Source organism: Schistocerca cancellata, chromosome 7 (genome assembly GCF_023864275.1).
Source record: "Schistocerca cancellata isolate TAMUIC-IGC-003103 chromosome 7, iqSchCanc2.1, whole genome shotgun sequence".
Lineage (NCBI taxonomy): Eukaryota > Metazoa > Arthropoda > Insecta > Orthoptera > Acrididae > Schistocerca > Schistocerca cancellata.
The window spans coordinates 259289434-259305483 of record NC_064632.1 but is presented as its reverse complement, the minus strand read 5'-3'; the positions used below and the strand labels follow the sequence as shown (position 1 = coordinate 259305483).

The 16050-nt window shown below is 38.8% G+C and overlaps 1 protein-coding gene across 1 annotated transcript in view; it reads left to right on the top strand.

The window, feature by feature from the left end:
• Positions 1–15832, top strand: part of LOC126092181 (uncharacterized) — a 216064-nt gene extending 200232 nt beyond the window's left edge. The window contains exons 10-12 of the mRNA XM_049907656.1: positions 18–84; positions 174–266; positions 15290–15832. Coding sequence (XP_049763613.1) covers positions 18–84; positions 174–266; positions 15290–15519 — 390 coding nt within the window. The 3' untranslated portion in view covers positions 15520–15832. The remainder of the gene's footprint in view (positions 1–17; positions 85–173; positions 267–15289) is intronic.
• The last annotated feature ends 218 nt before the right edge of the window (positions 15833–16050 follow it).

Here is a 16050-nt window from a genome sequence, read left to right as displayed (position 1 = left end):
ATGTAATTGCTTTGCAGATCTTAGAACAGAATACAAGAGGAAAGTCAGGACAGTTGGCTAAAAACGACCAAGAATCAAATGAAGGTGAATATTTTAAGTATCTGGAGCTATGATGATTTCCTATATCATGTACTTACTTAAAGAATAAAATAAAATTCCTCCATTTATTTCAGTGTCACTCAGAAACAGCAAAAATATTGAAGGCTACAAGGTTAATTCATGTTCAGAAGGAAAGGGTGTTATTGGTGCTTCAGAAAAATTAGGAGGTATGTAAGCTAGTATTGCATATACTTTGCACTTTTTTTTCTTATATACCTCTAGATATTAGTATGACATGAAAGTAAAGCCAATTAAATACATCTACTTATTTGTGTACAACGATATAAATTTGTTAATGAATATTCAGTTGAAAATAAAAGAAAGTGTAGAAACAGTTCACCAAAATGTATTTGGAGTGTAACTGCACTGTGGTAAGACCTATAGCAGTCAGTCACAAATTGGTGATTCAAAATCGATTACATCTGCTAAGATCTTCGTTCTTCAAGTGTACATGGTCTCTAGTCAGCAAACATTTAAGGGCTCTGATATGATAGCCAGTGGGTCTTATCCTCACTAAGTTTAAAAAAAAAAAAGAGAGGAAAAATATGAATATAAGTTCTCAATGAAAAATATAAATATTTGATTTTTCTATAATTATGTTGTTACATCTTTCAAACATTATTGGCAAAACTTTGGCTCCAGACAGTGAGCAACCAAGACCTGCATTCCACTCAACTCAGTAATGCTTCTGGGGAAACTGTAATAATATTTTAGGGAATGGCAACATTAACGTGACTGTGTACTTCAACATATTACGTTATTTCATTACAATTTTTTATAAATCTGTTTCTTTAGCTATTCATCTGATTTTCTCATGTATATCAACAACAAATAATGAAAGTCTTGCCTGTTGACTTTGAGCTTACTGACTTTGATTTTCCTGGTATGTTATACTTGGTGGAGTAGAGGAAACCCATGTTTTTTAAACTGCTAGTACTCAGCGACGAGTGGGGGTACTGACCTTGAGCGACCGTTGGAAGACAACTCAGAAAATGCAGTTTCAATCGCTATGGATTGTTGGTGCATAGAGCATCGGGTATTTGCAGTCGAGCAGTTCTTTATAAACAATGATTCTGTGGTCATGGTTCAACATCTTCTCTGTTGAAAGTTTAATGTTGGACGGTGAGATGGTCTCACTGATGGCTTGCAGTGTTTAGAAGTACTGGATCTGTGATTGAAAAGAAACCATCGGGTCTTGCCTTTTCAGTTCATACCCTAGAAAACATAGATGGAGTGAGAAAGTCAGTTCTTGCTAATCTGAAATGATCTGCTAGGCAAGAGGCTGTATCACTTGATATGTCATGTTGTTGGCTTCATCACATCTTACATGATGAGCTCAGATGTCACCCATACATAATAATGATTGTCCAGCAGGTAAGTGAAATTGATTGTGTGCAGTGCAGGGAATTTTTTGCCATAATGGGTGCTATTCTTACAAAAAAATGCAGCTGTCCAATATTAATGAGTGACAAAGCCCATTTTCCTCTGGATGGCTCACCATCCACATCTGTACTCTGCAAGCCACTATGAATACATGGCAGAGGGTACATCCCATTGCACCAGTTACTAGGGTTTCTACTCGTTCCATTCACGTCTGGAGCATGGGAAGAATGATTGTTTAAATGCCTCTTTGCATGCAGTAACACACTCATTTAATTAAATTCCTACTGTGAACTTTGCAACTAGGGTATATAAATGCTCTGAGACTGCTATTGATAATATCTTTATAGACAAATCTAGGAGGAAAGGTCATACAACAAAAGCAATAGTTCATATGCTATCTAATCATAACATGCAGCATCTCAGGTTAAATGTTAAAACTTGTCAGGATATAAAATCTATGAAATCCGAGTACAGGAGCGTAATAAATCAGCCAAAAATCCCCAAGGGTCTCAGCATTTGTTTGCTGGGTATGGGTTTGTCAACCCTGGGTTCCTGAGCTAAGGACTGGTAAGCACCACCAGTCCGGGCATGCTTCAGTGACCACTGTGCAGTGCGGCAGTGGAGTGTTGTGTGTTTTGGAGAATAGGGGTGTTGGTCACAAGGAAAGTACTCACCTCTGTAAAAAAACCCTTCAACCTCGAAGTGTGCTGTGTGCTTATGGGATGAACGGCAGTTGAGGTAAAACAGTCTCTAGTGGAGGTAAAACAGTCTCCAATGGGCAATCTCTAGGGCACTTGTTACCCTCCAGTTGTGTAAGGCTTGCTCATTCATGCAGGGCTTTGCCTGGCTCAATATTTGTTTCCCTAGCATCTTGTGGGATCCCTATGGAACAGTCTCATCAAACTACTACTCCTGATGGGGCACCTGCACCCACTCATCAGAGAGAGCTCAGTTGGCCAGTCCTCCTGACAAGTAGTCGCGGAATCATAGTAACAGGGCATTAGTGTGCCATAACACTTTCATTGTAATCGACAGAACAAGGGGAACATTTGAGGTCTCCCCTTCCTATATTCACAAGGCATTGGGGACTATTGCTGGGTTCCTAAAAATGTCAAACTACTTCATAATGGAACACTTCTAGTTGAAACTGCTAATTCAAAAAAGTATCTTACGCTTTTGGGATGTAATCCCTTAGGTGACCACCCAGCTGAAGCCGAATTGCGCAACACCCTTAACTTTAGTAAAGGCGTGGTTACCTGCCCCAATGTAATGGAGGTGGACCCCACAGAGTTACATGAAGAATGAGAAAATATGGGTGCCACAGAAATGCAGAAGTGTATGAAGAGAGTCAGTGGCGCATTGGAAAAATCCGCAACATTTATTCTAACGTTTAGTACTCCAGAATTATCTGAACACATCCTTGCAGGGTATGTCCATCTTAGGTTTGCCCACTTGTTCTTAACGCAATGCAATGCTTCAAATGTCAAAGATTTGACCATAGCACCATGGGATATAATAGGAGGGTTACATGTGGAAATTGTGGAGGCTCACCTAACATATAGGCAATTCTTGTGCACTTCCTCTTAAATGTATAAACTGCTCCATGGATCACCCAGTGTGAGGTTTACAACTAGGAAAGGAAAATTCAGGAGTTGAAAGTCACGAAACGCATATCTACAGTGAAGTAAAAAAGCTTCCAGAGCTATGCAACCTCTGGTTTTTGCTATTTCTTTTGCATTGGCTCTTAAGAAGCCCATCGCCAAGCGCAATGCCTCCACGTATACTTAGACCACAGATTCAAGTATGAGCTCAAGCATTTGTCAGTGCATCTGTGGAGGAAAGAGTACACTTGAACCATAAATCATTCGGAAGCCATCAGCGATGGGCTTACCACCTAAGCCACATACCAATTCCCCCCATCAGAAGACCCTTCAACCCAAGCAACCATCTCCTCTCATAAATTAGGAAAAATGTCCTTCAGAAACTAGTTCAAAGTCAAAGAAAGTGGCAGTTAAACCTTTGTATCGGCGATCTCTCTCCCTCTCAAATGGGGACTATGCTCCATGAGGATATGAACTTCCAGTTGGAGGGTCTGGAGAGCGACGAACCAGCCAATGTTCCCCCTGACCTCCCAGGTAAATCACTGTCCCCTAGGAAGAAAGACAAGACCAACCGTCCCTAATCAATGGCTCTCACAGGTACTTCTGTGCTGCAGTAGAATTTAAATGAATATCGATCACATTTGGAAGAATTACAGCTCCTTGACCAGGAGAAACCATTCAGCATCTGCTTACAAAACTCATTTTAAAGTCACCAACACATGCATTACTGGGTCGTCACCCCTATGGGAAGGACGACATTACTGAAGACAGGGCTAAAGGTTGAAAGTGTTTTTTCATTGGTGACAGATGCCATTGAGTGTTTTTTCATTGGTGAAACATGCCACTCCTGTGCAGTCCCTGTTACCACGGCCATACAAGCACTTGCTGTGAAAGTTCTAGCACCATTTAACATCGGAATGTGTGCTTTATATCGTTCACCTCATGATGCTTTGGATGCAGATGAACTGACAGAACTCTTTTGGGCACTCCCACACCTATTTCTCCTTGTGGGGGACTTCAATGCACACAGTGTGTTGTGAGGCTCAGCTACTACTTGCTCTAGGGGTCAAATGATCATGACGTGTCCATTCTGAGAATGTCTGCCATTTGAACTTGGGTCAGATGACATACTTCCACAGCTACAGGATCTTTTTCAGGTTTTATTTTATTTTTTGTTTGCAGTACAGTTGACAGGCTATTTTTGAACAAAATGATTGTGCACAGGGGATGGTGGCCCATATCACTTGTGAGATCCAGTGGGCTGCTGCAGAGTCCATCGCCCGGTGTAGTAACGACCTCAGACAATGGCCTGTACATTAGTGGAATGATATCTGTCGCTTGGCAATGAGAGCCAGACGAACAGCTCTGCATAACTTCAAACGCCACCCAACTACAGAAAAACTAAATACCTTTCAGATCTGCAAGAGCACATGCGAGGTGAGTAATGAAAGAACATAAGAGGGATTCGTGGAAGGAAATCATGACTTTCATTAATCAGTCCTCTTTCACTGCACAAGTTTGGGAGTCAGTAAGGTTTATTTCAAGCAAGGGCAGTACACGTCCCCTTACAACCTTGTCAAGAAATGGGGTCTTGGTGGATGCTCCTGAAGACATGGCTCAGGTTTTAGTTGAACACTTTTTACAGTCACTGCATCATTCAGACAAGCCCCTGCATTTCAGGTGTTCTGTAAGACTGCGGATATGAGGAAGCTCCACTTCTTCTCACTTAATGAGAAAGTCTACAACCTTCCGTTCTCCATGTGGGAACTGGACTCAGCTCTATCTGCATCCAAAGACACTGCTCTAGGACCTGATCAAATTCATTATCCCATGCTTCTTCATCTGTGTCCTGAAACGAAAGGAGAGCTTCTCTCTTGTTTCAGTCAGATCTGGTTTGATGGGCAGTACCCCATTACTTTGAAGGAGGCAATATTAATTCCATTACTGAAACCAGGCAAGGACCATAGCACCCCTATCTATTAAGGGAGTGTAGCTATTACCGGATGTATGGGTAAGACTCTTGAATGCATGGTCAGCTGATGCCTTGTTTTGCTACTCGAATCCCAAGGTTGTCAGAGCTGCTCCCAGTGCAGTTTCAGGCACTATCGTTTCACCCTTGACAAGTTAATTCTACTGGAGAAACCATTTGGTTTGTGAGTTTTTTGTCCTCGAAAAAGCATATGATACTACTTGGAGGTACAGCATTCTTTGCCAACTTTATGAATGAGAATTTCGTGGACATCTGCTACTTCTTATCCAATCCTATATTGAGGGCCAGCATTTTTGATATCAATGCCTTGTCAGACTGCTATGTTCAAGAATGGGGTCCCCCAGGGCAGTGTACTCATTGTCGCATTGTTTGCCATTACTATCAAAGGCATTTCCTCTGCAGTCAGGAGCCCTGTTAGATGCTATTTGTTTTGCAATCTTCTACTCTTTCTCTGATCTTACAATGACGACAAGGCAACTACAGCTGGCATTAAAGAGGCTGCAAACCTGGGTGAGTACAGCTGGTTTTCAGTTCTCACCAGAGAAGACTTTATGTTTTATTATTATTATTATTATTATTATTATTATTATTATTGTTGTATGGTGTAATCAGTCGTAGGAAAAATACTGGAATATTAGAAATTTGTTTGCCGTCTTTTACGAGAGCCTGGAAACTATTTCTGTGGTCAGTCAGAAAGCGATGGAGAACATACTGACCATAGTTCCCAGTCTGCAAGTCCACATTCTTGTCCAGCCCACTGAAAGAAATGTTTCTATTCTCTATTTGCTTAGCGGGATCAGGGCCATGATTATAAATGAAATTTTAAATTCCGATTGATAGATATAGTTGGTAAAGTTTCACATGTACCACATCGTAATCTTCATTATGTTAATACAAATAATAAGTCTCTCTATCCTAAACAGCACTATGAACAGTTCAGAGGCGACCTCTATGGTAAGTTCCTATTAAATTATCTTTTGCCCTGACTTCTGATAATCAAAATAATTGCCCTCCACAAAAGTGGAAAATAATTGTCACCACTTGCCACGTGGATTTGTTAACAGTACAGGCGGCACACTAACAGTTACTTCTGCGAAATCTAAGCGATACAGGATGGTGTACAGTCCTTGTGAGTTCACTTTCCATTATTACTGAAAATCTGTGTTTAGTAACAGCCTGTCTCTGACGTCATCCGTGGCAGCGTGCACTCTGGCGTTTGATTAGATTAGATTAGATTAGATTTACTTTCATTCCAATTGATCCGTAGTGAGGAGGTCCTCCAGGATGTGGAACATGTCAGAAAAACAACAATACATGACAAATATTTATAACTAAAACAAATAAGCTAATGTACCATTCCACAGGTCCCAAGTGGAATGATCGTCATTTTTTAATGAACACTAAGAGTCATTTTACAAATACTAATGCACTGAATTTAAAATAAAAAAGTTTTTCATTTTTTATAAGGTAATAAACATGTAATACAACTACTGTAATACTTATTTACAATGAACACATTACTGCACTGAAATGGTGCAGAAGTTAGATTATACTTAGACACTTACACACACACACACACACACACACACACACACACAAATTTTCAGTGAACACATTACTGCACTGAAATTGTGCAGAAGTTATGTTGTACTTATATACAAATCAGTTGGTTTTACTAAGAAATTCATCAATGGAGTAGAAGGAGTTGGCCACCAATAAATCCTTTAGGCTTCTCTTAAACTGAATTTCATTGGTTGTTAAGCTTTTTATGGCTGCTGGCAAGTTATTGAAAATGTGTGTTCCTGAATAATGCACACCTTTTTGTACAAGACTAAGTGACTTTAAATCCTTGTGAAGATTATTCTTATTTCTAGTATTGATTCCATGAATTGAGCTGTTGGTTTGAAAAAGTGATATATTTTTAATGACAAATTTCATTAAGGAATAAATATATTGGGAAGCTGTAGTTAGTATCCCCAGTTCCCTAAACAGGCTTCTGCAGGATGTTCTTGAGTTCACACCACATATAATTCTTACTGCACGTTTTTGTGCCCGGAAAACTTTAGCTTGGCTTGATGAATTACCCCAAAAAATAATCCCATATGACATTATGGAATGAAAGTAAGCATAGTATGCCAGCTTTTTCATTTTTATATCCCCTATGTCTGACAAAATTCGCATTGCAAACAGAGATTTGTTAAGACGTTTCAGCAGTTCTGTAGTGTGCTCCTCCCAGTTGAATTTATTATCAAGCTGTAATCCCAAGAATTTGACACTGTCCACTTCTTCTATCTTCTTGTCATTGTATGTTAGACATATACTCTTGGGACACCCCTTACAAGTTCTGAACTGCATGTAGTGTGTTTTTTCAAAGTTTAGTGACAAAGAATTGGCTAGGAACCAGTGATTAATGTCCACAAATATTTTATTGGCTGATCTTTCTAAGACTACACTTGATTTGCTATTTATTGCAATGTTTGTATCATCAGCAAACAAAACAAACTTGGCATCTGGTAATGTTACTGATGAAAGGTCATTTATATACACAAGAAAAAGTAAGGGCCCCAAAATGGAACCTTGTGGGACCCCACATGTAATTAGTTCCCAGTTGGATGATGCCTGATAGCTTGATACATGTCTCTTTCCTAATAACACCCTTTGTTTCCTGCCAGAGATATAAGATTTGAACCATTTTGCAGCATTTCCTGTTACACTATAATATTCTAGTTTACTTAAAAGGATATTGTGATTTACACAGTCAAATGCCTTTGACAGATCACAAAATATACCAGTTGCCTGCAATTTTTTGTCTAATGAATTAAGCACATTTTCACTGTAAGTGTAGATAGCCTTCTCAATATCAGAACCTTTTAGAAATCCAAACTGTGACTTTGACAGTATGTTATTTGAGATAAGATGGTTATAAAGACGACTGTACATTACTTTTTCGAAAATTTTTGAGAATGCTGGCAACAGTGAAATTGGACGGAAATTTGATGCTATTTCTTTATCTCCCTTCTTAAACAGTGGCTTAACTTCAGCATATTTCAGCCATTCAGGAAATATTCCACTGATAAACGACTGGTTACACAGATAGCTTAATATGTTACTTAGTTCAGAATCACATTCTTTAATTAACTTTGTTGATATTTCATCATACCCACTAGATGTTTTTGATTTTAAAGATTTTATGATGGACATTATTTCTGTTGGGGTAGTGAGGGTCAAATTCATATTATGGAAGTTACTTGAAATGTCTGGTCTAAGGTAATCCATAGCAGCATCTACCGAACCTGACAACCCCATCTTTTCAGTAACAGTTATAAAACGTTTGTTAAAAAGTTCTGCAACACTATACACAACTGTCACCAATGTATCATTTACTCTTAATGCTATTTGTTCCTCTTCATGTCTGGTTCTACCGGTCTCCTCCTTCACTACATCCCATATTGTCTTTATTTTGTTATCTGATATGACTATCTTTTCCTTGTAATATATTTGCTTTGACATCTGTATTACAGTCTTTAATATTTTGCAGTATTTCTTATAATGTGCTATAGCATCAACATTGGAAATGTTTCGGATTGACAGATACAGTTTTCTTTTTGTTTTACAAGATACCCCTATTCCTCGAGTAATCCATGGCTTCTTTGTAGACTTTGCTCTAACCTTGGTAAGTTTTGGGGGAAAGCAGTGTTCGAATAAGGTAAGCACTTTATTAGCAAAAATGTTATATTTTTCACTCATGCCATGAGCACTGTAAACATCAGTCCAGTGAATGTCTCTGAGGAGTGTCCTAAAATAATCAATTTTTGGCTTACTGATTACCCTCTTGAGCTCAGATTTAACAGATTTTATATCCTGTTCAGTATTAACATTTAACAGAAGGAACGGCATGTCATGGTCTGAGAGGCCATTGACTATTGGTTTTGTAATATAATTTTGTTCATTGGAATTTTCTATAAAGATATTATCAATGGCTGTTTGTGAGCAAGTGGCTATCCTAGTGGGGAACTTTACAGTGGGAATTAAGTTGAATGATAGTGTTACTAACTCAAATAAGTTCTTATTGGGAGAGTCTTTAAGGAAATCTACATTGAAATCACCAGCAACCACTATTTCTTTGTTTTTGGTTGTTAAATGGGCCAGTACAGCTTCAAGGTGGTTTACAAACAGATTAAAGTTACCTGCAGGTGCTCGATATACACTTAATATTATGAAAGTTTTGTTGTGAAAATCTAATTCTGTTGCACATGCTTCCATATGCTGTTCTAGGCAAAATTTATGAATGTCTATGTTCTTAAATTTATGACAGTTCCTGATGAATGTGGCAACTCCTCCTTTCTCCATTTCTGATCTACAAAAGTGAGATGCTAACCTAAACCCTGTAACACTTAAAAGTTCTATACCAGTGGTCACATGATGTTCAGAGAGGCAGATTATGTCAGCTGGGTTTGAAGACTCTAATTCATCTATGCAGATAGTTAATTCATTAATTTTATTTCTCAGTCCTCGAATATTTTGATGCAATAAAGATAGCTGACATTTCACATTGACTGAGTTAAAATAGGGTGGAGTTAAAATATCTGCTGACAGTTGAAAATTCTTAACCAATGGCTGTTTATGCTGATGTAATAAGCTGGAATTATGTTTTTTGATTTCTTTCTCAAACTTACGGTTTGTCTCAGTTCTAACCTCTCTTAAAATTTGCTTTCTTTCTGTCCTCCCTACCCTAAAAAAGGGTCTTTTCTGAATCCTATAACCACTGGTATTTTACCACTCATGACAGTGCCTCCCCCCTTTAACTTTCCTGCTATTTCCCCAGCCAATTTACCCTTCCCCTTCCTGTTGAGGTGAAGGCCATGCCTAGTATAATCCCACCTACTGAGAGAATCAACATGAACCACACCAATGTGTGACCCCACACCCGACATGAGCAGCCGTTCCAGCTCCAAATTAACTCTCTTGACAGAAGAGTTCAAATGAGGTCGGTCATGGCGCCCAAGAACAGATACAAACTCAACACTAGTATGCTTCGATGCTGATGCAATCTTCGCCAGGTCACACTCTATACTGTACCCAGGATCTCTGTCAATACTGTTACCTGCCCCACCCACTATAACCATGGTGTCTTCCTTAGTGAAATCTTTGCAAAGTGATCCTAAATCCTCTGTCACCTGCTCCAGACCAGCACTAGGTTTAAAAAAATTGGTGACCTGGTATTCTGATCCTAGTTCATCCTGCAAAAGTTGGCCGACACCTCTTCCATGGGAACTACCTAACAACAACACTTTCTTTCTCTTTACTGATTTCCCTACATTCTTACTTTTCAATTTGCTGCTGAAAGTTTGTTGTGCCCTGTCTACACCTGCAACTGCTTGAGGCTCACCAGCTTCTAACTGAAGCAACAGGTCAAATCTATTTTCCACATTCACCATAAAGCTGTCAGACAAAGTTCTAGGCCTGTTCCTCCTGTTGCCTGTTGCCACTTCCCACCTCTCCTTACCCTTCTCCCTCCTTAACCTGTCAAGATCTCCCCTAGCCTTGTCTAACTCAGCCTGAAGGGCGGCAATTTTCTCCTCCTGTTCTAGTATCTTCCTATCTCTACTACAAATCCTACAAAACCACTGATGAGTCTCATTTACTTCCCCTATTCCCACGCCACTACAGTCACCCACATGGAAAAAACTACAGCACCCATCACACCAAAGCCCCGACCTAACAATTCTACGGCAAGTCAAGCACTTTTCCTCTAGCCCTACAATATTATATTTAAATTTAATATCTGCAAAAATAATCACTACAAAGGTATTAAAATTTGCTAGCTTTCAGAGCCAGTGGCAGATTGGTTGAAGGGGAAGGAAGAGGGGTGAAGGAAACGGACTGGTGAGGTTTAGGAAAGGGGTAGAGTTTCGAAAAGTCACCAAGAACCATGGGTCATTGGAGACTTATCGGACAAGGTGAGAAGGAAAGGCCCATCCCATCCAGTAAGACTCCCCTGATCTGGGGTTTTCTGAACTCTATACCTTTTCCTAAACCTCATCAGCCCTTTTCCTTCACCCCTTTTCCTTTCCCTTCAACCCTTCTGCAGAAGAAGGAGCCACTGGCTCCGAAAGCTAGCAAATTGTAATACTTTTTTTTAGATATGTGTTCTCCTGCCACTGCTCGATGAGTAGATTTTTTTATCCAGCCAATTACTTATATTTAAATTTTAGAATTTCATTGACTATTTCTTTCAGTTTTCCAGTCGGGAGCATTGTCCTCACATTGCTTGTCAAATCTTTTATCTGTTTCCTTTGCTGGGGTCATTATATGTATTTTCCATCCAGTATCTGAGACGTGTCTTGAGTTTTTGCTGTTGCCCACTCTCAGGGGCACTGCCTGATCATTGCTGAGCAGGAGGGTTTGTATGATTTGATGAAGTCAAGGGCTGTGTTGGCGGTAGCATAGCTACCGGCAAGGTCACCCATGCTGTAGTGGTCTGGACAGAGGAGCCAGACAAAGTGTGTCCCATGACATATGGCAGGGAGAGTTCTAGAGGTGTGGTGACGTCATATACAGTAAAGGAGTTAACCTGATACAAATCCTAGTCACTCACTTTGGGAGTTCGGCATGGAGCTGATATCCCTGTACTATAAAAAAAACGACAGCTGTGAAAACACGGAGCATTTATGGTAACAATTAAAGCTGATCTGTATATTATATCATGTGACTTCCATAAAACTTCCAATTTTTGGTTTTAAATATCCACCACAGTTAGTGATCTTCATTTAAATGTTGAATTCTGAAAGTTCCCTCACTTTTCAGACGTTCATGTGAAGGTACGGTTTTCCAAAAGTATTTGGACTCACTAAACAGATGCTCCACACTTCTCAGAATGGGCTCAAATGTTTCCAGAGTCATTCAGAAATATCTGTAGAATCTATCTTGATCATTACTTAGCTCATCTTCCTCGTTTTCTGCCATCTCAGCCTACAGCTCAGTGAAAACGAGTTGTTATAATGGTAGAAATCAATTACATCAACTACTAAATGTGTGACAGTTGTCCAAATACACCTGCATTGTGCATGCTGATGTAGCATCCAACACATGTCATACAGTTGTGTGATGGTTTGGTTGTACAGTTTCCCTTCCATTTTGTGGGCTACTTTAGAATGCATGGCCAGGCCACTCGAGCGTTGGGTGCTTGAATGAGCCTGAAGGCACTAAACGCGATTGTCCCCTGCACCCAAAGTGACTACATTGATGTCTGCCAGGTTTTCATGAAACTACATCCACAAAGCAATACAAGCAAGCATAAATATCAGGGGCAGACCACTAATATATAGTATTAGCAGATTCATAATCTTTAGTTCTTTGAGGTAAGGCATACTATGAGTTTTGTTGTCATGTTGCGTATCATTCTCACTGCCTTCTTTAGGCAATAGTTGTTGTTATGCAACAACATGATACCTTTCGGAAGTAATCTTAGTCATTTCCTCCAGATTGCTGTCTGCTACCATTCCAGCTTTGCAAAGTAACTGGTGACATTCACAGTCTCTCCATGTGTGAGGAAATCAAAAATCCTGAAAAACTGCACCCTGTATAGCTCTAAAGTTTGTGGCCACTATGTTCTTTGTTGCTACCATTTTTTTTAACTTCTTATTGGGAGGGGACCAGAGATGCCTCCATGACATCAGTAAAGTTTTTTGTCTCATGTGCCATCATACTGTCCCTTATGATGATGTGGTTCAGGTATGGAACACCTTCGCCTCATACTGCATTAAGTGCTGGAGAGACAGTACTATCCAGTTGGCTTCGTTTTCATCTGAGATTTGCCTCAGTACCCTGTGAGAATGTCTTATGATAGTTCACTCTGTTATGCATGATATCAACTACACTGCCTCATATGAGTGTAATGATCAATTGTTTGACATGGCACACATTGTCACATTAGGTGGACATGACTGGCCACACTGACATTTGCTTGTCTCAAACATCTATCCTGCCTTTATTAAATTCCTTGCATGAAGACCACACCTGTTTTCATGACATTATACTTGTTTGCTTCATGAACTTCCACTAGGTTGTGGTGAAGTGCAGTTGGAGACATTTTCACTATATGCAAAAATCATTTTACACTTCACACCCAAATTGCTAAACACGTCTCCCATTTTGCAGCTATATTTTGAGCCACAGGGGCAGAGCAATTTCTGTCTAACTTGTATTTGTAAACTTTTACTATATCTTCTGCATAGACATGGTTTCCGATAGTCATGCATACTAGAGATTTGCATTTCTCCTCTAGCTATTCCTGCTTTGTTACTTGGCACTTCTTGTCAGTCTTATTTAGCTATCTGTATTCCCTTTTTCATAATGTATTTTCTGTATTTTTAAATATTTTCTCATACACATGTCAGAGCTCTTCTTACCTTACTTGTTGAACCATCTTCTAAGATAAGTGATAGGGTCAGTATTACTTTGTGTGTTCCTACATTTCTCCTGAACCAAAACTGATCTTCCATAGTCAGCTTCTCCAGGTTTTCCATTCTTCTTTAAATGATGTATGTTAGTCCTTTGCAAACACAAATTATTAAGCCGGTAGTTTGGAAATGATCACATCTTGCAGACCCTGCCTTCTTTGGTATTGGGTTTATCAAATTCTTTTTAAAATCTGAGGGCATTTTCCTATGGCATATATCCTGCATACCATGTGAGACAGTTTTGTCATGGTTGGTTCTCCAGAGGATTTTCATAATTCTGAAGGAATGCTACCTTCTTTATGTGCATTGTTACAAATTAGGTTTTTCAGTGCACTGTCAAATTATTCTGTGAGTATTGCATCACTTGTCTCAACTTCATCTAGTTTTTCTTCGCTTTCTCAAATGTTGTTTGGAAATTATTTACTTCCTATGGCCATTCTTATATTCTTTCCACCTTTCAGCCCTCTTTGTGCTTTGTAGTGGCTTATCATCAGAGCTCTTGTTATTCATACAGCTTCTTCTTTGAGGTTTTCTTTAATTTTCCTATAAGCAACATCCGTCTTTCCAATAGGCATGCATACTAGATTTGCATTTCTCCTCTAGCTATTCCTGCTTTGTTACTTGGCACTTCTTGTCAGTCTTATTTAGCTATCTGTATGCCCTTTTTCATGATGTATTTTCTGTATTTTTAAATATTTTGTCATACTTAATATCTCCGGCATTATCCAAGGATTTTCCCGGGCCTTGTCTTCTTTCTTCTCGTAAGGGTGAGAATTACTTAGATGCTGCCTGTGTCCGTTGTCTTTGAATAGCATTCTGCAACTACTGCAATGTAGTTTTAGAGAACAAGGGCTACAAGGCATTCTTAGAAAGCCTCCCACATAAGCTTGAGAGACTTTTAACCTGTGTATCTTTCTAAAAACTTTATTTGGCTTATTTGTACTTCAAATTACTGGCCAAAGAAAGCTGCCCTTTATGAATGGACATTAATGGATGCAAGAATGATTTACATTTAATGATTTGTGTGGTTTTTTCTTATGCAAAGTGTTTGATTTAACAAAAAAGAATTTACTCTTGTACACATCTCTGGGTGTAGGTGTCCTTGGCAAGCAAAACAGACACTAAGAACATGAGAGGACTGATGGGAACACTATCAGTACTGAAAGTGTAGCAAATCTGTTGGTGGTGATATAGTCAGGTGTGATAGGCAGACTCTGGTCTGTATTTTGCACATAAAGTGAAGCGGTGCTGACCACTTGCTTCTCTTTTGAATTTGTTGCTGCACTTGTCTCAGCCTGGATCAGTTGATTATACATATACTGTTTATGTGAACTGTTTACTTGGATGTCTTACCATATTGTTGTTGACAACCTTTGCACTTTTCTGTGGGTTTCTTCTGGACGTTCATGGGATAGATAGTAGCACAACTTACCATGATCCGTATGTTTGTGGTGGTGCTATTGCAAATGTCAGTACTATTTCTAAGTGTGTAACATATTATTGTATTAATCAAGTCCTTAATTCAAATAAGAATATGTAGGCAACTGTATGTTTATGTTGCAAATTTAAGAGGAAGTGATCTGGACTGTAAATTCAATAAGATTATGTATACTTAACAGTTTCTCTGATTTCTCGTTACAGCATTCTGTCCTGAAAATTAAGAATACAAGTATAACAAAAATGCTGCTGCACACCACTGAAAAGCTGCTGCCTGAGTGATGGGAAGAAATTATCCTTATAATTCTTGATTTCAGATGATCCTGAAAAACAACTGGAAAGTCTACATGCTGAACTACTCAAGGAAATAATGCAGGAGAGTAAAATGGAAGGAATTAAGCATACTCAAATAACAAATTCTTCAGATGGTTCTTTGAAGGTTCGTACCAGTTTCTACAAATGCATTCATAACATAATTGTATGTATATATGTACCACTGCGCAAAAGTTTTCACCCAAATAATTTGTTTGTTTGTATAATTTATTAATGTCACTTGGAGACTAAAAGAAATGTATTTACTGTGATAACTGAAAACGGAGCAGGACCAATAACTGTTTCCTTCATGCATGACTTATGTCGGTATTTTCCAACTATAAAATCATTCATCACGGTCCAAAAGAAGTAGTTAGTGTCGGATGGTAAATGTAGCAAAGAAAATGAATGATAATTGGCAACTATTGATTAAGAGATCTGAGGATCATAGTGGGAACTGAAAGTAGCCGTTGTATACAGCATCCAAATTTGACAATTCTCAATAAATCGAAATGGCCTGTCAACTTGTTACATGGAAAGTAAAACAATGTGATCATTTATCCCATATACAATTTGAAAAACCTTAAGGGAATGAAATTATTCAAAAGTACATTAGTACAAACTGTATTCATATATAATAGTAAAAAATGTAATTTGTAGCTGTTAAATAGTTTCCGATAAATGTATTAATTAACAGAAAAGGTGAAACTTTGGAATTGATGTGTAGTTCTATTTCTTCAAGTACACTGCTACCTATTCATCAGTT